Below are 20,436 nucleotides of genomic sequence, written 5' to 3'. Positions count from 1 at the left end.
CACCACCACCACCAGCCCCATCCACACCACCACCACTACCGCCCACACCACCACCACCACCATCTGTACCAACAGCACCCCCCCCCCATCGAAACCACCACCACCACTACCTCCCACACCACCACCACCACCACCATCTGCACCAGCCCCACCCCCACCCACCACTACGACCCCCACTGACTGCACCAACTCCACCACCAACACCACCATTAGCTCCCACACCACCACCAGCGTCCAGACCGCCACCAGCCGGATGTAGGGCTCCTGTGTCTGCATGCCTCAGCCCAGACTCTGGGCAGAATGCTCTGCGTTGGCCTCAGTCGCTCACATCTCTGGCCCACTGCTCTCTCCTCCCCTCTGTCGCACCTCACCACAAACCATCAGGAGCCTCTGCCCAGTGCACACCTGTCAGCAGTACCGGCTGTGCTTTTTCTGAAAAAATGACGTATCAACTCCCCACCCCCGTTCTCGAGGTGACCTACCGCGCAGGGCTCTAACCGACTGGATTTCGACTGGAACGCCACTCTCCTGTGACCTTGAGACATGGCGAAGACTGATGGAGTGCCCGCGGCATTGCAAGAGCCCAGCCCCATAATGGATTGTAGCACACACACACACACACACACACACACACACACACACACACACACACACACACACACACACACACACGTTTGTGAGTGGCAGTATTGAGGAGATCCCTATTCTAAAATTGATCCAAATAGGATGGGGTTGCCTATCAGTGATCCTTCTTACTTTTTCTTCCTTTTTAAGACCTCTTAATGGGTCAATGCATTTTGCCTTTCTGCCATTTAATGGTTGTAAAAGCATAGACAATTCCCGGTTCATAAAGTCGGGGAATTGAGGATAATGACGGGTTTCTTATGAATCAATGATATCTGAATATGAATCGTTACGACGGGACGTAAGACAAAAGTCCCCACTGTGATTGTCCACCCTCACAATCCTCCACCTCGGTACAAATCGACGACCGTCGATCATGTGACACGGCCAAGGAGACGGAGCACGCATGTGTAATCAAATAAAAGACAATGAGGAGTAATGGGAGTGGAGGTCACGTCTCCCGGCCATACCAGCCTCCTTCCGCATGCCAAGTTCCTCGACCACTCTGCTCATCAGCGCTCTGGCCTCCGTCGTTACTGTCCATTAGTGTCTCCTCCGGACTGAGGGGCAACACGGCCTCCGTATGCAGGGTCAGACGCTGGCTCCTCTCCGCAGCCTCCCCGGCTCGGCCTCAGATGTCAGACTCTGATCACAGATAAGGGGCACGTCCTTCCAGCGACCTTGTTGGCACGGCGACGGGAAGGACGAGGTGCCGGCGAGCTAGCTGCCTGGTCTCGCAGGCTAGGGCCAGGGTGGAGCTGGCCGTCGGTGTGGGGAAGGGAGTGGAGTCAGTCCCGGACGCCATGGCTGGGGACCGAGCTGGGTTAACCAGCACGCGGGTGACTAGCTGCCGACCCAGATACAGGTGGGTTAACCAGCACGCGGGTGACTAGCTGCCGACCCAGATACAGGTGGGTTAACCAGCACCGGAGTGACTAGCTGCCGACCCAGATACAGGAGGGTTAACTAGCACGCGGGTGACTAGCTGCCGACCCAGATACAGGTGGGTTAACCAGCACGCGGGTGACTAGCTGCCGACCCAGATACAGGTGGGTTAACCAGCACCGGAGTGACTAGCTGCCGACCCAGATATCGGTGGGTAACCAGCTCTCGAACCAGCACTTGAACGAGCCCGCGTGAGCCCCCCCGTTTCAAAACAGCGCCCTCTGAACTGAACACCTGAGCCTTCGCCTCCAGTGCCTGTCAGCTAACGCGCAGGTAACCCCGGCCCCATCCGTCCCCTCACACCAATCCAATGCTCGGCTGATCCTGCCCTGGCCGCCACCGCCGCCGCCACCCGGCCACTAATTCACTCCTTAATCGCCATTTTCTACGACTCCTCTGGCGATGCCACCTCTTACGCCTAGGAAGAACGCAGTACTTCATTTAGTGGTGCCCGAGTACCCGTGGAAATTGGCGTTCCCTTGGTAGACGGGACCTATGGTATAGACGGTGGTATCAGCCCAAGCCTAGGCATATTTGCATACAAATTGCCCAGCTGGTACCTTGTCGGTATGACAACGGCACACAGCTCCCAGAATTCATTTGGAAATGAAACACAAAAGATAAGCAGCTGGCGCAGAGTCATTGATAAAATGAAACTTTTTTTTATATTACGTTACTCTGCTAACATGTGTTTCATGTTAGAAGCACGTGCACAGCAAGTTCTGTTGCATAAAAACAGAAAAAACATAACGTTTTTGTCTTTATTTTGACAGTTATTCCTTAGTCAGAAGACGAAAAACAAAATAATAAATTATCATTATTATTATTATTATTAGTTATAGCCTACAATCATTTAAAAAAAACAACTGATTTATAACTATAGCCCAAACCCATCGTTTTCTGTTGGTCTTGCTTCAGAATCATTCAATATAGCCTGATTCTGATTTAAGTGTTTCCGTCATTCGCCCTGGTGGTACAGTACGAACCCTAGCCCCATGCCTGACACGTCCTAGTCCTGAGAGCAGAGTATCCAGACTGAACTCTGCCTACAAGACAGTGCCCTCTACTGGTTGCACATAGCATGGATTTTACATAAACACCCCTCTGAACAAATAGATAATTATATAGTTTCAGCGCAAAAATAATCTACCCATCCATAGTCTTCGCAGTCCATCTTGCAGCTCACGGCTCTACTCTGGAGTTTCTTGCTAAGGCTTCCTTCCGAAGGCCAGTGTTTACCACCGTTTACCCCAGTAAACCTATTGGACTCCAGTTTAACCATTGACCTCTGTCATGCTGTCAAGCTATCATGTGCTAATCAATCCCTCTCTCCATAGAAAACAAAGCAGGTGCTGACTGCAGGGCTTGACCCGTACCGGGTGAGACGCCAGCACATTAAAGCGTGCACTTCTTCGTAATGTGTTATGCGTTGAAAGCCTTGTTGAGGCTTGTGGAAAAAAATATCAAAATAAATAGCACCATCCGCTTTAGCATGGACCTGAGACAGAAGGTTGTTGTATCTGCAACAACTCTACAAGATGTGCATGAACATGGTGGGAAACGAATCCGTGTGGATTGAAGATTATGCAGTGTGTGTGTGCGTGCGTGCGTGCATGCGTGTGTGTTATATAACCTCACTCTTGAGAAAACTTGACCTGCGCTACCTTCCCAGCATATTAATGCTCGAAGTATCTTGCCGAAGTGCCACTGGCACGGAGGATCGATATTCTGGTACTTTACACTCTGACCATTCAGCCTCTCCAAGGTCATTGGTCGCCCAGGAGTTCAGCGCTCACCAGAAGATCAGCGCACAACATTTAAGCCCTCACCTCACGTTCCACTGGTACCCCACTGACAGGCTTACCATGGCAACCAAAATTCGACTGGTGCCCCACCGACCAACTAACCATGGCAACCCAGGCTCCGCTGGTACCCCACGGCCGGTTAACCATGGCAACCAATGTTCCAAGGGGAGCGTATCTATGTTCCCCGGGTCCTATGTTCCCCGGGTCCTATGTTCCCCGCTTTGTATGTGACCGGGGACCATAGGACCCTGTGAGCAAATCTTTTTTTCGTAGGATGGTAGGGGCAAGTACCGCCTTTTTCGCCTCTGATTCGCCTGTGATCGGTTAGAATGTCTCTCCTCCGGTTGGTTATGGTTAGGGTAAGGTTTAGGGTTAACCCTCACCCTTACCCTAACCGTAAACCTGACCCTAACCCTTTGCACCCGGGGAACATAGGACCTGGGGAACAAAGGGATGACCCCGTTCCAAGGGTACCCAACCAACCGGCTAACCAAGGCCACCTAGTTCTGCGGGGTACACCACCGCCGCCTAACCACTGCACCCAACGTTCCCCTGGTACCCCAACGAGCGGTTACCCATGGCAACCCGATGGGGGCTCTGTTGATCTTGAAAGATCAGCAATGACTTCAGCGTAGCGACGAGGACTCCCCCTCCTGGCGACCACAAGGTACTCCACACAAACACACGGTCAAAACAGTCCATGCTGCCCCAATCAGGATTCTTCTGTTCATCAACAGAGCTGCCAGAGCCCGTTTACACTGTGGAACTGTGATCAATGTTGGTTTGGTTGGTTCTTCCTCTCACCTAGAGATAAGGACGATCACCGCAAGGAGCCTAAAGCGTGCGCAGGAATCTGCCGACAAGCCCAGCACTCCAGAGGCTTAAGGCTGCTAGGAGTGACTGGCTGCCGACCCAGATATTGGGGGAGGGGGGGGGGGGGGGGGGGGGCTGGGGGTTAACCGGCACGTGAGTGACTCGTTGCATAGCCAGAGATAAATGCATAATGATATTAGTTGTTTCATTTTAGAGCTGAACCAGGACCCTGTTCAGTAACCCACAGGCTTCGGGGCCGCTACGAGGAACTGGCTGCCGACCCAGAAATTCAGTGGGTTAACTAGCATGCGATTGACCAGCTCCCGACCTAGATATCAGTGGGTTAACTAGAAGGCGGGTGACTAGCTGCCGACCCAGATATCAGTGGGTTAACTAGAAGGCGGGTGACTAGCTGCTGACCCGGATATCGGTGGGTTAACTAGTAGGCGGCTGACTAGCTGCCGACCCAGATATCGGTGGGTTAACTAGAAGGCGGCTGACTAGCTGCCGACCCAGAAACAGGTGGTTAACCAGCACAAGAGAGTCTCGCTGCAGAGCCAGACATAAAGGCGTGATGTAACGTAATTAAGTTAGCTGTTCTGTTTGAGAGCCGAACAGGACCCTGTGTGCGAGTGTGTCTCTACCTCAGACGTGATATACTGGGCGGGTCCCAGACAGAGCACAGGGGCATGGGGGAGGCTCTTCCTCAAGGTTGACAAGAACATGCTGTGTGACAAACCCTCCGCTCTGACCGCTCGGCAAGTCTGCGACCTCGCTGCCACTTCAACGAACAGCAAGCACTTCCTGATGGAGATATCGTTATATTTGACACATTTTGTAAAAAACAACAACAAGTAACTTGTACATCACACGGTTTCTAAAATAAAAGGCACATGTAGCTCAATTGATAGAGCATGGCATTAAAATCAAAGGGTTGGTTGTGTAATTCCCACTGTGGCAATAAATACTCAGACAGTAGCCTATGATCTTGTAAGTTTCAAGTTTTCAAGAGTTGTATTGGTCACATTCATATACAAGAGATGCAGTGAAATGAAAGATGTGAAGATGCTAAGATCTTAAGACGCTTTCGATAAAAGCATCTTACTGAGCAAGACAAAGAATAGATAAATAACGATGAGCTCCAACTCGAAAGGTCATTCGAGGGTGAGGGCTTTTCCTTGCGGTATGACACCTTCAGCTGTCTGTCTCTGTTCTTCTCCCTCCTCCCGGACCATCTGGTCCTGCTGTTTCCCCGTGCCCGCCCAGGTTCGCAGGCTGGAGGGGAGGTGAGGGTAGTGAAGGTCTGCTGCGGATCCCCACAGCTCGACATCTCTCGCTGGGTGGAGACAGACCCCTGTCACTATTCTTTTTTTTTTTAGCAGGAAACCTTTTTTTCATCTCTGATCTTCCTCTGATCTGAACTTGCAGCGCAGCATCTCCACGTCTCATTTCGAAGCAGTACACCCGGTGTCATATCTCGATCCTCAGCTGAGATAAGGACTGTCATCTGCTCATGCTTCCAGCTCGGTTTTTGAATGAAGGCGAGATATAGACATAAAGCCAATACCTGGGTGTTCAGGGTGATGTTTGGAGTGAGAGTAGAGTTGATAAGCAGTGTTGGTAACACTTGGTGGGAAAATAATTTGACACTTTGCTTGTGTATGCTATCAGGCAGAAATTCAGCAACTGGACCAAGCAAAGTGACAACCAATATATAATATTGGTTGTCTTCCCTTCTCGGGGAAAAGGGAAAAATACAAAATTCCAAGCCCCAGTATAGGGGCTTGGAATGAGGGATAAGATAAGAAACATAGTTTTCTTTTATTTGAATCAGGGCATTAAACTATACGGTAATTATACATTTGGAGGTTCTATCCTAACAGGAGATTACCAGATATTCTGCATACACTACCACCGACTGGCCAATAAAATGTACTGCACAAAATGGATCCCAGAAAGAAACAATTTATTGTGGCTCTTGTTGTAAACTAGGTCTATATTGTATGAAAGAGGGCCTAAAGGTCATAAAAAATGATGAAATGAGAGTGGCTCTGGCCCAAACAGATGTTATTCAAATGGGTAACTCGGAGGTCATCAGAAGAGAGACAAAAGCACACCAAGAATGGCTTTGGAATAAGATAATAGACATGTATTTGATATGAATCAGAGCACTAAACGATACTATAAATATAAATGTGTATTTAGCACAACAGCAAGTGAAATTTGGTAGGTCAAAAGTCATCAGAAGATATAATTAAAAACACAATGAATAGGTGCATAAAATGACATTGGAATAAGCATATACTGCCACCGATTGGCCAATTAAATGTACTGCGGAGAGAAAAAAAATGTTTTGCTCTGATCCTCCTCAAACTTGGAAGATCAGAGCATCTGCTCATACTGACTCAGCAGTATGAGCAGATGACAGTCCGTATCTCAGATCGAGATATGACGCCGGGCAAAGTGTTTCGAAATAAGACGTGGTGATGCTGTGGTGCAAGTTTGAGGGAGATCATAGGAAAAAACCTTTTGCTCTGATCTTCCTCAAACTTGCTTATCTTTATCCATGTATCTTGACTAATTTCGAATCACTGTGCCCGGCGGCGTCACATCTCGACTCCAAGCTGGGATACAGAGCATCATCTGCCTATATTGCCTCCTCAACATCACCAGAGCAGCAGCAACAGTAAGATCAAGGAGTGCAAAAAAAGAGAGAAAAACTGACTTGAAAAGCATGCTGTCCACCAACACGTTTGAAAAGGGAGTTGGTCATTCCACATCCCTTGTTGACCAACTTGCAAGTGAATTCTTGATGTACAAATGAAAGAGTTTACTGCTTCTGAAGACCCACTCACCTGGTGGAAGAGCGATGTAGCCACTCTGCCAACTCTTGCACATTTTGCCCGACAGTGCATTCCAGCCTCAAGCTCCACTTGAGAACAGAAGGAGTGCTCAGCACATCAGGCTTTATCTGCAGTCCTAAACACATGGGGGTGACTGTGGAGCACATTGACATTTATTATTTATTATTATTATTATTATTATTTATTATTGACATTTTTATTTACCTCGCTCAGAATTGAAGAGGCCGAAGAACTGTCCAGAAAATAAGTCTAGGAGAGAAAGAAAATAAAGAAAAACATGTTCTTGTTTTCACATGTCCACGTTCTGTGACAAAAATCGTTATATTGGGAACAAATCTTTGCTTTTTATACATAGCTATAAAGCTTAGCAGCTGCAACATAATACTTGTATTGTTTTTAAAAAAAACATGTTCAATAGCTATATAGCTCAACAACTGCGACACAATATATTTTAATTTATATTTATTTAGATTTTTTAAAGTTATAACAGTTCAAGTTCCTTCTCCACCTCAGCAGAGAGCAAACACTGAGTTCAGTACATCTGTAGGCCGTATCATAGACTGAGAGTTGCTTACCAAAGCAGAGAATGTCTAATAGGCCTAAGTCCGTAGTCGGGCTCTGACCATAGTGCATAGTCCTGGGTGTTGGCATGTGATTTCCTTTTTAAATAAGGGAAGGAGATTGCCTTTTGTCATGGCGTTTTTTAGTCATGTGCCCGCATTGGCTTTTATTAAAAAAGAAAAGTTACCACTTTAAATTTTTTCTCAAAAAGTAGCTAGTTAAGCAAAAGTAAAATATGTTGGTTAGCAAAACAGATTAGATTACGTTTATATTTTCGCATGAAAATACCACTTCTAGCATGTCTAGTTTTAACCACATGGTGGCAGTACCCGCTTGTAAATAACTGGCTTGTAATATCTGGCTGGATACAAGGGGGAACACAGCTTACAGGTATTGAACACATTATGGTACAATAATCATCATCAATCATTTCATGCCTTTTTATACATCCTCCACTGCGTTGCATTGACATTGTCAATATATATATATATATATTTAGTTTTTTTATAAATAAAATAAGCTCAATGTTTGGTAGGAAAGGATGCATTAATTTTGGTATGTGCAAAACTATCCAGGATGCAGGCCATGGTATGGCCATAAAAGTACCCAGTCTGAAAACGTTTTCTCCCAAAGGCTGGTAAGCACGGCATAATGCTAGCTAACTAATTTCCGTATGCTATCTGATTCAACATAAACAAAGGCTGACTAAACAATTGGACTGCTAAATGATGTTCTGCAATATTCTTTCATTGTCTTCAATTACGAATCATTGTGACTGCTTTAGTCCATGTCTTGTGTCTCTCACGTCCCATGGAATAAGTCTTCTGTTGGAATGAGATTGTTTCCTTTAGTGGGGAAAGCAGCCCATCTAGAGGAACAAGCGAGTATTGCAACTCTCTTGATAATGGACTGCTAATTCGATTTTACGCTGCATTATACAATTTGTGCCAAATCTACTCTCTACAATGAGATAATATCCAGCAGAAACATGTCAATAAAAGAGTTTATTAAATTCAGATGCATAATATAGCAATGTAAATTGTTGATTATTTTAATCAATATGTCTGAATATTACATGTTTCTCAGATGCATGTAGTTTGATTGGAGCAGGTTTGGATGACCAATGGTAACATAAAAAACAGTCTACAATCAGCGCATTGTTGTCCGTAGCTGATAAGCATGAATGTGATTGAAATGTGTAATCCAAATTTATTGTACGCAATATGAAGTTATATGATGTACGATGGATCAGAAAATATAGCGCCATTTCCCTTTTGAAGTGATTCCCTCCAAACATTCCGGAACGTTCCTTCCAGGAGTTCCAAGTGATGTCATTCAGTTCTCCTGGCTGCTGACCAATGGGCTGAGGGCCTTCCCGGAGTCCGCCATGAAGGCCTGGATCTCGTCGACGCCGCGCGGCACGCACGTCAGGAGCTCCATGCCGTCCGCGGTCACGGCGATGTTGTCCTCGATACGCACCTGGACCACAACATCAACAGCAACAACAACATCAACAACGATATCATCAATCAACAACAACAAGCCGTCACTAAGCGATCTCTGGATTGGCTGCTTGATTCAAACTCAATTCCAGCGAGGGTTCATGACATTTGATCAAAAGCGTGAACTGAAATATTTTATACATGAGGCGACTTAGTTATTGATTAATGAATGAATAAATACATTAAACTTTAACCGGGCCAAAAGGTCAAACATTTTTAGAATTCAGCATTAAAGCAAGATGCATGAGCAGCTTCCAATGCTGTACTGCATCATGCATGTGGTACACTTTAAAGCCAACCATACATGCAATCCTCTTTTAATGGACACATGTTTAGTTTATGTATAAATAATCTGACGGCAGCTATTGCAACCAAATCGAAAAATACAGTGCTTTTCTTTTAAATCATTTTACTTATTAATCGTTCACTGCATTCATACTGAAAAATGCAAAGTGAATCCCAACATAGACCTGATTGAATATGGAAGGCATTAGAACTGCACTGCCCATGTATGGTGTCAGGCGTCATGCATGACATCACTCTGGTGCAGCTAAAGGCTTAGTTATGGTTCCACGTCGCCGCAACACAAGGGGTTTATGGACCCATTACTTCCATGCTGACCCTCCTTGCGTCCACTGGGCCTGACGTGCGCCTCCCAAAATGTCAGCCTTGCGTCGAAGCGACGCAGCAGCAATGGCTTTGATTGGTCCGCTCACTAAAACCCGACGCAGAACAAAAACAGATTCACGAACTGCGTTGAAACATCTGCGTGGTCATTGCGTCAACGCGGAACCATAACTGAACCTTTAGGGGTTCTGATTATGATCTGAGCAGGATCCCTGATCACCAGCGACGTCCCCCACACTCACCCCTCCGAAGCCCCGGAAGCGAGCCAGCACTTGGTTGTTGAGGAAGCAGCTCTGGGCGGGGTCGGCCAGAGCCTGGTCCAGCAGGTGGTTGATGAAGTAGATCCCTGGCTCCACCGTGAGGACCATCCTCTCCTGCACCAGACGGCCCATCCTCAGGCTCTTCAGACCTGGCTGGTCTACCCGGGTTACGCCCTGCACACGCAAACAAACCAATCAGAACGCAGCAGGCTTCAGGGGCGGCTGGGACCTGACCGATGGAGAAACACAGCCCACCATCTTGAGGCTGAGAGGAAGTGGATTTCGTTATTATAAAATACAAATACTAAACACAATGGCTAATAAAAAGGTCCCCACCCCAAAAAACTCACATAATGGGAAATGTTTTTTGTAATAATGAGGCAATAAAAAAGCAAATTTGATAAAAAAATTCAAAGATAGAAAAGGAATGGGAAAAATATCTCCACATACATTGGGTTAGAGCTTAATGTAGCTGATGTGCGGTAACCCTTGCAGACATTATTTTTAATTGCCTCTTTCTTTTTCAGGAGTCTACCACTACCATGTTCATACAATTCATTCAATTGTTGGAATAAAATGCTGAAATGTTTTCCTTAGTCCCTGTCTACGGTAATAATAAATGAAAAAAGCTCTGGTGGCCAACCTACATGCAATAGTATCTAACTTCTTGGGCATATCTAATGGAAACCTTCTTATTTCCAAGTATATCAATTCACTCTCCGGACTATAAACGTACACATAATAAACACACGTATACAACACATACGTTAATACAGATATGCTTGAATTTTTATGAACTTAACGGTATGCTTTATCAACACTTAAAATCGTGTTTTCAAGTGCTAGTGATCTTTTTTTTTTTAAATCACTACAATTTTAAAAAAAAAGACGGAAACTGACTTTTACTCAACTTTTATTGCTATTGCTAGCATTAGCAAGGGGTGCCTACTTCCTTTATCTGTTGGTTTAAAAGGGCAGTGAAACCTGAACAGGGAGGGATTTCCCTGGTTGTTGAAATGTGTGTGACCCAATCCACAGTACTTATTTATGGATTGCGCCGTTTCCTCATATTTCAGAGTTAGAGAAGAACCACTTCCCATTAGCTTTGTTCATAACACTGGCCTGTTCCTCTTGTTGGTGTGAAACCTCCCAAGTACACACATGATACGGATCTCCATATTCATATCACACTGACCTCCGGGTACCCCCCGACGTCGTGCACGTCGCAGCCCAGCAGGTGGCCCAGGCCGTGGGGCATGAAGACCGCTCCCAGGCGGACCCCCATCATGTCCTCCACGTTGCCCTTCAGGATGCCCAGCTCCAGCAGCTCCTCCAGGTGGGTTCGGTCGGCCAGCAGGTGCATGTCAGCCCACCTCACCCCTGGGCGTGTCAAAGGCCATCTTGTTTATGAGTTGCATCGAACACATCAAAACGTTATTGTATAAAATAGTCTCATTTTGAAACTGTTTTTTTTCAAACATATTTGGAAACAATGCATATCTGCATGGATTTATGTCTAGGTTAAGTCTCACAGAGCATGCTGTGCTAGACAAATGAAGAGCTAAGAATCATCCCCAAGTCTCCATAAGACACAGACTGCGATCTGTTGCCTATTGGTTCTCTTCTGACCTCTTTCATTCACAAGGTGTTTTTCACTCATCAAACTGCTATAACCTATATGGTTCTTAAACATTTCTCTCCAGTCTGTAAACACCAGAGTATCCCAGAAGGTTGTTTCTGATATGCTGGAACTGCCGGCTAAAGCATCAAACCTTCCTTTCCATTGATCAAACCACCGCTGAACCCTTCGGCGTTCAGCTACATGATTGGCTGAACTGCATCAGGGATGATCCTGACAGCCAATCACAGCACGTGTGTTACCTGGTTTAATGGCTGCCAGGACAGCGCGGGAAGCCTTAAGCACTGCCTCATAGATATCCCTCTGGTCTTTGGTGAACTTCCCATTGGCCGGGAAGGAGCATGTGATGTCAGAGGCGTAGCAGTAGTACTCTCCGCCCATGTCAAACAGACTGTCGATAAAAACAACAGCATACATTACATCCCCTCTCATAGGACTTCCCAAGAATAGGGTGACTAACATTGCCCTGTTGTAAATAATACATTTATCATTAATATGACACTGAACATAGTCTGTAGATATCTTCGACATCATTGCTACAATGTCTCTATCATTGAGAAACTTTTTGATTTCTTGGTAAGTTCTTAGAAAGAGCATCATTCAGCATGCAATCTAAAACTAAAATCCTAGTTAGTCCGTATCAATGTGGAGGTTAAGGTTCTACATGAGTGAGAGGAACCGTTGGGTTCTACCCACCACATGTCCCCGTCCTGGATGGTCTTGTCATTGGGAGCGCCGGCGTGGCCGTAGTGGAGGACAGAGGAGTTGTTCCCCCTGTGGAGACAAGATCACATTCATACAATCAAATAATATAATATAGGATTAACTATAATTCATCCTTCATACTAGACTGATGTTAAGCATGCTAATGCTACACAGGTGGGTTGAAATATGTACTAATCAAATCTGACATTTTGATTAATTTTGAAACATTGGAACGGTCGGGTTTTGTCCATGCTGTACTGAAGCCAGATGATCTGGATTCAGGCCAGGGGCACTTGCTGTAGCATCCATGTAAGCCAGTTGTGGACCTACTGCTGTTGCTGCTTGGATAGAACCTCAGTCGTACACTAGGACACAAGTGAGTCACCTTGCTTAAGGGCACTGGAGCAGTATTATAAAAATGTCCTACGTTCCACAGATGCAGGTGTACGATGAGTGACGCATCCCTCCTTTGGTGTAGCAGTAGTGCTGGAAGAGACTGCAAGGAAATCAAACACAACAGACACACAGAATAACATGAGACCCTGGATGTGTATTTCAGCATGTCGACCGGCACATGATAATAGCAGTGTCAGGTTTAAAGGTAAAGATACAAGTAAAGAAACGGCAGAGGGTGATTGCTGCCCTTGCTTTGACCGGAGGATTTGCCATAACAGTTCTCTGTGGCTCTCCACAGCGCATAGGAAGCCCAGCAGGCCGCCGTGCTGAGCAGGCACCACCTGGTTGTGTTTCACAAACAACACAGAGCCCTCAACAGGCTCTGCCGGCGGTGGGAAAGGAAATGGAACTTGATATCAACATTAGAATGGGTGGACTCGCTGCACGTCATTCTTTAAATCATGAATCTTGATGAAGTTTGTATATAATCGCTAAAAAAAGTATAGACAAAAATATCTGCTCATCCATAAAGCTCGCTGATTGGATAACTCGAGCGCAAACCGGATCTTCTTAGTTCACAGTTAAGGTCGTTCTTGGTATTTGTAGATTTTGTATGCATCATATTAGTACGACTTTTGTTTGTGGGATCCACTGTGATGTTTTAACATAATCATTGTGCACTAATGCGTAATAGAAGTCAGTGCAGAATGTAAATGACAAACATTGTTGATTGGTTTGATGTAATGCAATAAAACATCAAATGAAAAAACATGTTAATTTCTATGTCTACTCACCTCTCCATTTCATACTCTTTCTGACCGGGTTTCACGGTTTTCATAATCTACAGAGAAAATAAAAAGTACGAGTAAAGAGCTTTATTTAGGTTGAAGAATTAAATGCATGTTGTTAGAGTCATGAATGCCATGGCTAGAAGCGTTTGGTTTGGTTTTAAGTCGCAATTAAAACTTCCCAATGCAGCGCTAATGTGACGCTCTTTAAAAGTGTTTTGAATGTGAAATGAGCTAATAAATATTATTACGCGCAGGGAATGCCCAGGGCAGTCACTGAATATCAAGCATTGGACTGAATTATGCATTAAAAATACTCTATACTAAGAATATTTATGCAGAGTCAACATACTGCATTCAGGGTACAGTGACATTTCCTGCTTCAGAGCGGCTGAAAAGTGATAACCTTTACTAAATGAAAACGGAATCTCAGAATCTCCAGATTCACTTAAGAGGAAGAAGTATGACCTGGATGGATGAATCATTAGATTGCATAAGGTGAAACCCTTATGTTTGGGACAAAATAATGTATAATCTCACATCAAGATTTTATGAATATGGATGTGTGTGTATTTGTATACTGTCTAACATTGAATGGAAGGTATAGGCTCCAACCCTAAAGGGGATCCCACCATTTTGTGGGCTTCACTGGAGATCCTGTTGGTGTAGCGCATGATCTCCAGCTCCATATCAGTCTTGGTCACGCGGCTGCAGAAAGAATCACAGATCAGCTGCAACTGGTGAACCACAGTCGAGGCTGAGAGCAAGGTTGGTTCTGGTTCTTTAGCAGACACTTTGTCAGAAGCGACTGACAATTAGTGCATTCAACAATGAAGATATAACCCAAAACCTGCAAGATTCAGATAAAATCATCAGATAAGAAAACTAAGTTTTACAATATAGTTACAAAATAAATCGATTTAAATTTTTTGCTGATTGGATTGGTTGGATTTTAAAAGTCCTTACCAATAATAATACTAAAAAAGTATTCAACGGTTTTTAAGTATTTGCAGATGGAATGCCATTGGAAAACCCAGTGAATTTACTTATAATGTGACCTATTCAATGATAAACCTTGAGGAGATAAGACCCATAATCATGTTGATTCTCTGTGAGCCTGTCAGCCATTCTTACTGATAAGAAGCTGCACTCTCTCAGTATCTGATCTGAAGGTTCATTTATGAGGCCCCATCAGCACTTTAGATATCCAGGAACCCATCAATGTGTTAGAAGGTTCCTCCGTCAAAGTGAACCAGAATCATCCGTCCACTCATTTCTCTGGTGTCCAAAGACTTCTGCTCCTCTGTTTTGAAGCCATCGCTATTCCCTCGCTTCATGCCTGGTAAATATCATGAACCTGGCTGTTGAAATGTGTGTGACCCAATCCACAGTACTTATTTATGGATTGCGCCGTTTCCTCATATTTCAGAGTTATAGAAGAACCATTTCCCATTAGCTTTGTTCATAACACTGGCCTGCTCCTCTTGTTGGTGTGAAACCTCCCAAGTACACACATGATACGGTACACTGTCGACAGCACAACAACACAATTTGTGTTCAGAACAGTTGTCTCTTATTTTTTATTTTTTTTATTTTTTTTTATGTCCTTTCGCTTTCAGACAAAAAATTCCGGTAATGTATTCAGAGGTAATTTGGCAACTGTTTCGGGTTTTCTAAGCTCACTGACCGAATGTGTTCCAGGTTGCTTTTCGTGCAATGTTTGTGTTGCTCTAGCCAACACAAGATTTCCAATAAAGACAGACATTGGGGATGAGCAGGGAGAGTTCTATCAAGTGATTCTGGCCAGTGGGTGTGCCTGAGAAGCACTCCTCCATATTTCAGAAAATGTCAATTGATCTGGAGAGCCCTGAGCCTAATGCTGGGGACAGACCGGCTGGCACGGAGCCCATTACAGCTCTGTCTGATAGGTGGGGGGGGACTAGGACAACACACACCGCTCTTCACTGCACACAGCCCCGAGCACGAACACACACACACACACAAACACGTACACACACATTGCCCTTAGGGAAGCCTGGGAAATTTTGAATTGGTAGAATGTGACTTGGCACCCTTAAATACATATAAATAGAGTGAACAATTACACACAATACAATTAATTTGAAAATATAACAAAAGTGGCCGTGGTGGCTCTATGTACAGTATGTCCTCATATAACAATGAATGGGCAATTTAAAAACAATCGTGTTTAAAAAAAATGCTGACTCACCATTCCACGATGACTGGATGCAGTATGGTGTTGTTCACTTCAAAGCTGGCGGAGAAAAGGTGACACCGTTAGCACCACCATAAGGACATATGTGACTTCTGGAGCGTAAGCTGAAAATATGCAAGCACACAAATCTAAGGAAATTATTCCAGCCATTGTCAAGGATAAAACTGCTCCATTTATGTGGACTCACATACCCAGGCAAAACCATTAGTCTAATCAAATTTGTTCCAAAATTAAGGTAATCACCGGCAATCTGTATTCGTAGTAAAAGTCTCCCAGAAGCCCCCTGAACAAAGCACGATTACATTAATGAATAATTGGTGCCAATAGAGCATACCCGCTAATTCCGTCAAACGAGGCTTCGCGGCAGATGCTTCCACTATCGGTATTCAGCCCTCGCTGGCGGGAGAGAACAAAACACAACCAAAGAGGTGAATTTAGTGAAACATCTCAGCTCATTGCCATTAAAGTGTCTTAATTAACATCCGCTAGGAAGCACAGAAACACCACAAAGAGAGACAGACAAACGACTAGATGGAATGGCAGACATTTGAGCACAATTCTCCCCATGTGTGGCAGCCGTTATTGCCTTCAAATGGAGAGCTCTACAACCATTTCCCACCGTCAATGTTCCCCCAGAAGGTCGGGTAAGAATGAAGGTCACATACCAACGTGAGCAGGACGCCTGGGTTCATGCTGGTCAGAGTGTCTGTGATCTGGAAAGTTCAGGATTGAAAGTGCAGCATTTACAAGTGTGATCCAACTTATTACCTGTCTTCATATCATCCCTGTTGGGACCTTTGATGTCACCCTTTCATTATCTCTGTACAGCTTACATTTAAAATATATATTTCCAACAAGGCACCAAGGTTAATGCTTGATTCATTAACCAGAAAACTGGTTAATGAATGGCTCCACATTCCGGAGCCAGAAAACTCAATAACTCAAGTATTAACTTCTTTATACATGTTTAATGTAAATAACATATAAGACTAAATCTCAAATATATTGAAAGACATTCTTTTTGTGTTACGTTTTTTAAGATAAATAAAATAACGCATGACATCAACAAAGAATCATTTAAACAAAATAAACAGCATGTGCCTTTAATACCCAAAACCATTGGCTGGACCAAGCTCTTCGAGCAATAACGAGATGTCATAAGATTAATAAAATCAAATCAAGGAGTATATTACAGCAAGAACCATTTGTTTGAATGACTACCTTTGAAAAAATGACTTCATTTCATGTGTCATTAAAGTAATACCGCCAGGCTTTTAAGAGCCTGTTGCTGTTGCTGCCCCTCTTAGATGAGAATAAAAAACGAAGATACCTGTAGTTAAATTACAGTAGATGAAGATCAGATCACTAAAGAAAAGAACTAATCCCAGTGCAGATATTCTGTACTGGCCTGAAGAGGCCTTCCAACCCACTCACAAATGCAGATATCATATGGATTCAGCGTTTGTGTGGAACCACTACATTTGGACCACACCACCATAACATCCTGCACAACACCAGCTCTGGAACTGAAGTAGGGATGGGTGGATTTCACCTTTAGAAACAGCCCTGCAGAGACACAGCAAGTTTATGGCTGGCTAACCTTAACTTTAAAGTTCAGATCCTGGGAAAATGTCAGCCAACACAAGTGGACCACAGCAGAAGTGATGATTACCCTAGACTTACATCACAGGTGTAGTGGACCTCATCAACAGCATATTTCTCTCTGAAGTGCTCCTTGGAATGGATCCTGTCAACAGAGAGATAGAGACTAGTTAGTTAAGGAAAGACATTATGCCTTGGATCAACTCCTTCCCAGACAACCATTTAGAAATACTAGACAATAGGAAAAATCTGAATGGTCGTTAATAAGCTCTACTTTCTGAAAAATCTATCAACTCAAACACAATCCCCCATATGTTACAGAGAAGGAAATGATGCAACACAACATTTCTATAGTAAATCGTCACATTTGATAAGACATAATTAAATCACTTTCATTGATGTTTCATTGATGTATATTGCTAAGATTACAAAGATTTTTATAAATCTTTTTTAATATTTAATTTCCTAAATGTTGTATGTGTTGTAAACTTTTTAAAAACAGACCAAAAGCAAGCTAGTCTGCTTAAGATAGCAGCTTCACATTAAAAGCCCCAACCTATTAAACCAAGGCTTACTCTCCCATCCAGGTGGCATAGCTCTGAGGCAGTTTGGGGACAAAGAGGAGGGATTTCCCCGTTTTGAGCTCAACAGCACCAAAACAATCAGCCTCGGTGACTCCAAACATCCAGTGGAAGAAGGACTCCTACAGAGAGAAGGAGAGGTGTTAAAGTACACTGATACCACAGACTGGAGGGAACTCATCCGCCGTCTGTTCCGCCGAAGAAAATAAAGATGATTATTTCAGACCGTTTAACAAGAATTTCAGGCCGATGCTTCTCATAAATCCATCTGGTAACATTTACACGTTTTACAGTTAGCACGCACAGACAAAATGAAAATCTTTTTTAAGTTGTCAAGTTCGCCCCATGAATACAATCCAAATTCAATCTTCCATGCCTCCACACATGGCGAGAACTATGAGATCAATTCCCCCAACGGAGAGACCTCGCTCAGGCAGCACAAGGTCTAAGCAGCAGAACCCGGTGTGTCCCACCTGTCTGAAGACCTCGTCCGTGTCGGTGCAGTACCGCTGCTTCTGCTCCCCTCCCTGCAAGAGGACCACCGCTCCTGGGGACGCTCCGGCGGCGCCCAGCCCCTGGCACAGCCGACGGCGGTTCTCAGCAAACAGATTGGCAGACACCCTCAGGGTGTCCTTCCCCAGCCAGAAGGTGGGCCTGCCGGGCAGAAGACACACGTGGACCACATGAGATGAGTGGTCGAGTCGTAGCGGTCACAGTCAAGAGCGACAAGAACAACAGTCCTAAAAATTATAAAAATCCTGATGTCTGGTTTGAATATTCTACATTTAGCTTTAACTATTTTCAAACCTCACATGTTAGCCACATGAAGAATATATATTTTTATTAAGCTTTTCTTTTTTTTTACTGTGGGAGCAATAACATTGCAAAAGTCAGCACAGATCGAGAGATTGGTGTAATAAAACCTAATCCCTGTGAGGATAACCTCACCTGGGTGCAAAGGTTTGTCTGTTGAAGCAATGATGGCAAGCACAATAAAAAGGCAGATATTACTTAATCCAAAAGTAGATTCATATAGTAAAGTAATCCAAGTGAAATATGCCAAATGGCGCTATACACAAGTTATCGAAAAATGATAAAGGCTAATATCTGTCTACTTAAATAACACATGTTTACATTTTACTCAATGTTGCTGTTCAATCAAGTTAGGTTTACTTTCAGTGGTATCAACTTGTGGCGTTGACGTAGGAAGTGTGTATACGTGTATGTGCATCGAATACTCTCCTATTTAGAAAGGCTACATATAACACACACACCAACACAAACTCTCACAAACACACACAATCCATAATAGCCAATAGTCAATAAATATTCTCAAGCAAAATAGGATTCTATAACCAAGTGCAGTAAATTATAACTATTTCAGTTAACATATTACTTGAAGCTCAAATCTGCTATTATATATATATTCATAAACAGAAAGTAATGACAGCGAGTTAACGTGGTCCCGTGATAACGGAAAACAAATCAACTCACGCAGGTCTGGCGGCCATGATGCTCGAGTGGTGAATGTCACGTGACAGGGACGTCAGGTGGTTTTATTGAGAAGACGTCAGCTGACCAGTGGTTAAACCAATAAGGCACTGAGCACCAACCCTGACCAGTCCGCTCCATTGGCTACATTATTACAGCTTCTCCACCAATCACAGCGTTAGAAAGGACGCACAGTAAAGGCAGATCTCATTTAATCCAAAAGTAATTTAATATTGTGAAGAAATTGGATTGAAATATTCCAAATGTCGACATACAGTAGGTATATTAACATTCTTTAATATTTTTTATTTGTCTTAAACTACCAATCATGATGAGGGATTTCATTAATATCTTGTGTCTATATCACGCCCCATGGAATGTGATTTATGTTGGAATGAGATTGTTTCCTTTAGTGGGGAAAGCAGCCCATCTAGAGGAACAAGCGAGTATTGCAACTCACTTGATAGTGGACTGCTACAGGCGCGTCGTTAGACCTGGGCATTCGAGGCTATAGCCCCGGATCTTTTGGGAATAGCCCCGGATCGCTGTGCCGTCAAAAAAAAACAAAAAAACATAATGATGAAAATAGCCCCGTAGAGTTTACTTCTTTGTGGTTGAATTATCAGCAGCCACAGATGCAACATTGTAGCGAGTAAAAAACGCAAAATTCTGACGTGTACATATATGGGGAGATTTAGAATAATTTGTTGCAGAATGTTGCAAATTCAACGGTATTCTTATTTCTCTATGCATAGCGCATCTCGTCGATATTGCTGTTTCATGTTGCTAGCCTTTTAGTGAGATCAGGGAGTGTTGAGAAGGACAGTAATAAAATATCTTTGGCAAGATGGATATAAGAAGAGAGACCCGCAGTGAATTCATCCCGGTCCACTTGACATCGGGTAGGTGCATGACAGTGGTATCATGCAGCAACGATGGGAAATACTATCAAATGCATTATTTAAACCAGTAAGAATATTACCGTACATGTTTACCA

General features: G+C 44.0%; 1 protein-coding gene across 1 annotated transcript; it reads right to left on the bottom strand.

Moving 5' to 3' along the window:
* Window positions 1-8,597: 8,597 nt before the first annotated feature.
* pepd (peptidase D) lies at window positions 8,598-19,463 on the bottom strand. Its single transcript, XM_079737389.1, has 15 exons — window positions 19,443-19,463; window positions 18,422-18,602; window positions 17,943-18,070; window positions 17,449-17,512; window positions 16,431-16,478; window positions 16,100-16,161; window positions 15,760-15,804; window positions 14,162-14,237; window positions 13,536-13,582; window positions 12,773-12,841; window positions 12,337-12,414; window positions 11,883-12,031; window positions 11,197-11,381; window positions 9,984-10,175; window positions 8,598-9,091 (listed from the first exon to the last, which is right to left on the bottom strand). Exons 1-15 carry the CDS (start codon window positions 19,457-19,459, stop codon window positions 8,948-8,950), a joined length of 1,485 nt encoding a protein of 494 aa, XP_079593515.1. The 5' UTR covers window positions 19,460-19,463; the 3' UTR covers window positions 8,598-8,947.
* Window positions 19,464-20,436: the final 973 nt, after the last annotated feature.

This window comes from Pollachius pollachius, assembly GCF_949987615.1.
Source record: "Pollachius pollachius genome assembly, chromosome: 5".
NCBI classification, from domain to species: domain Eukaryota; kingdom Metazoa; phylum Chordata; class Actinopteri; order Gadiformes; family Gadidae; genus Pollachius; species Pollachius pollachius.
The sequence above is the reverse complement of the archived record's forward strand: the minus strand, read 5'-3'. Positions and strand labels throughout refer to the sequence as shown.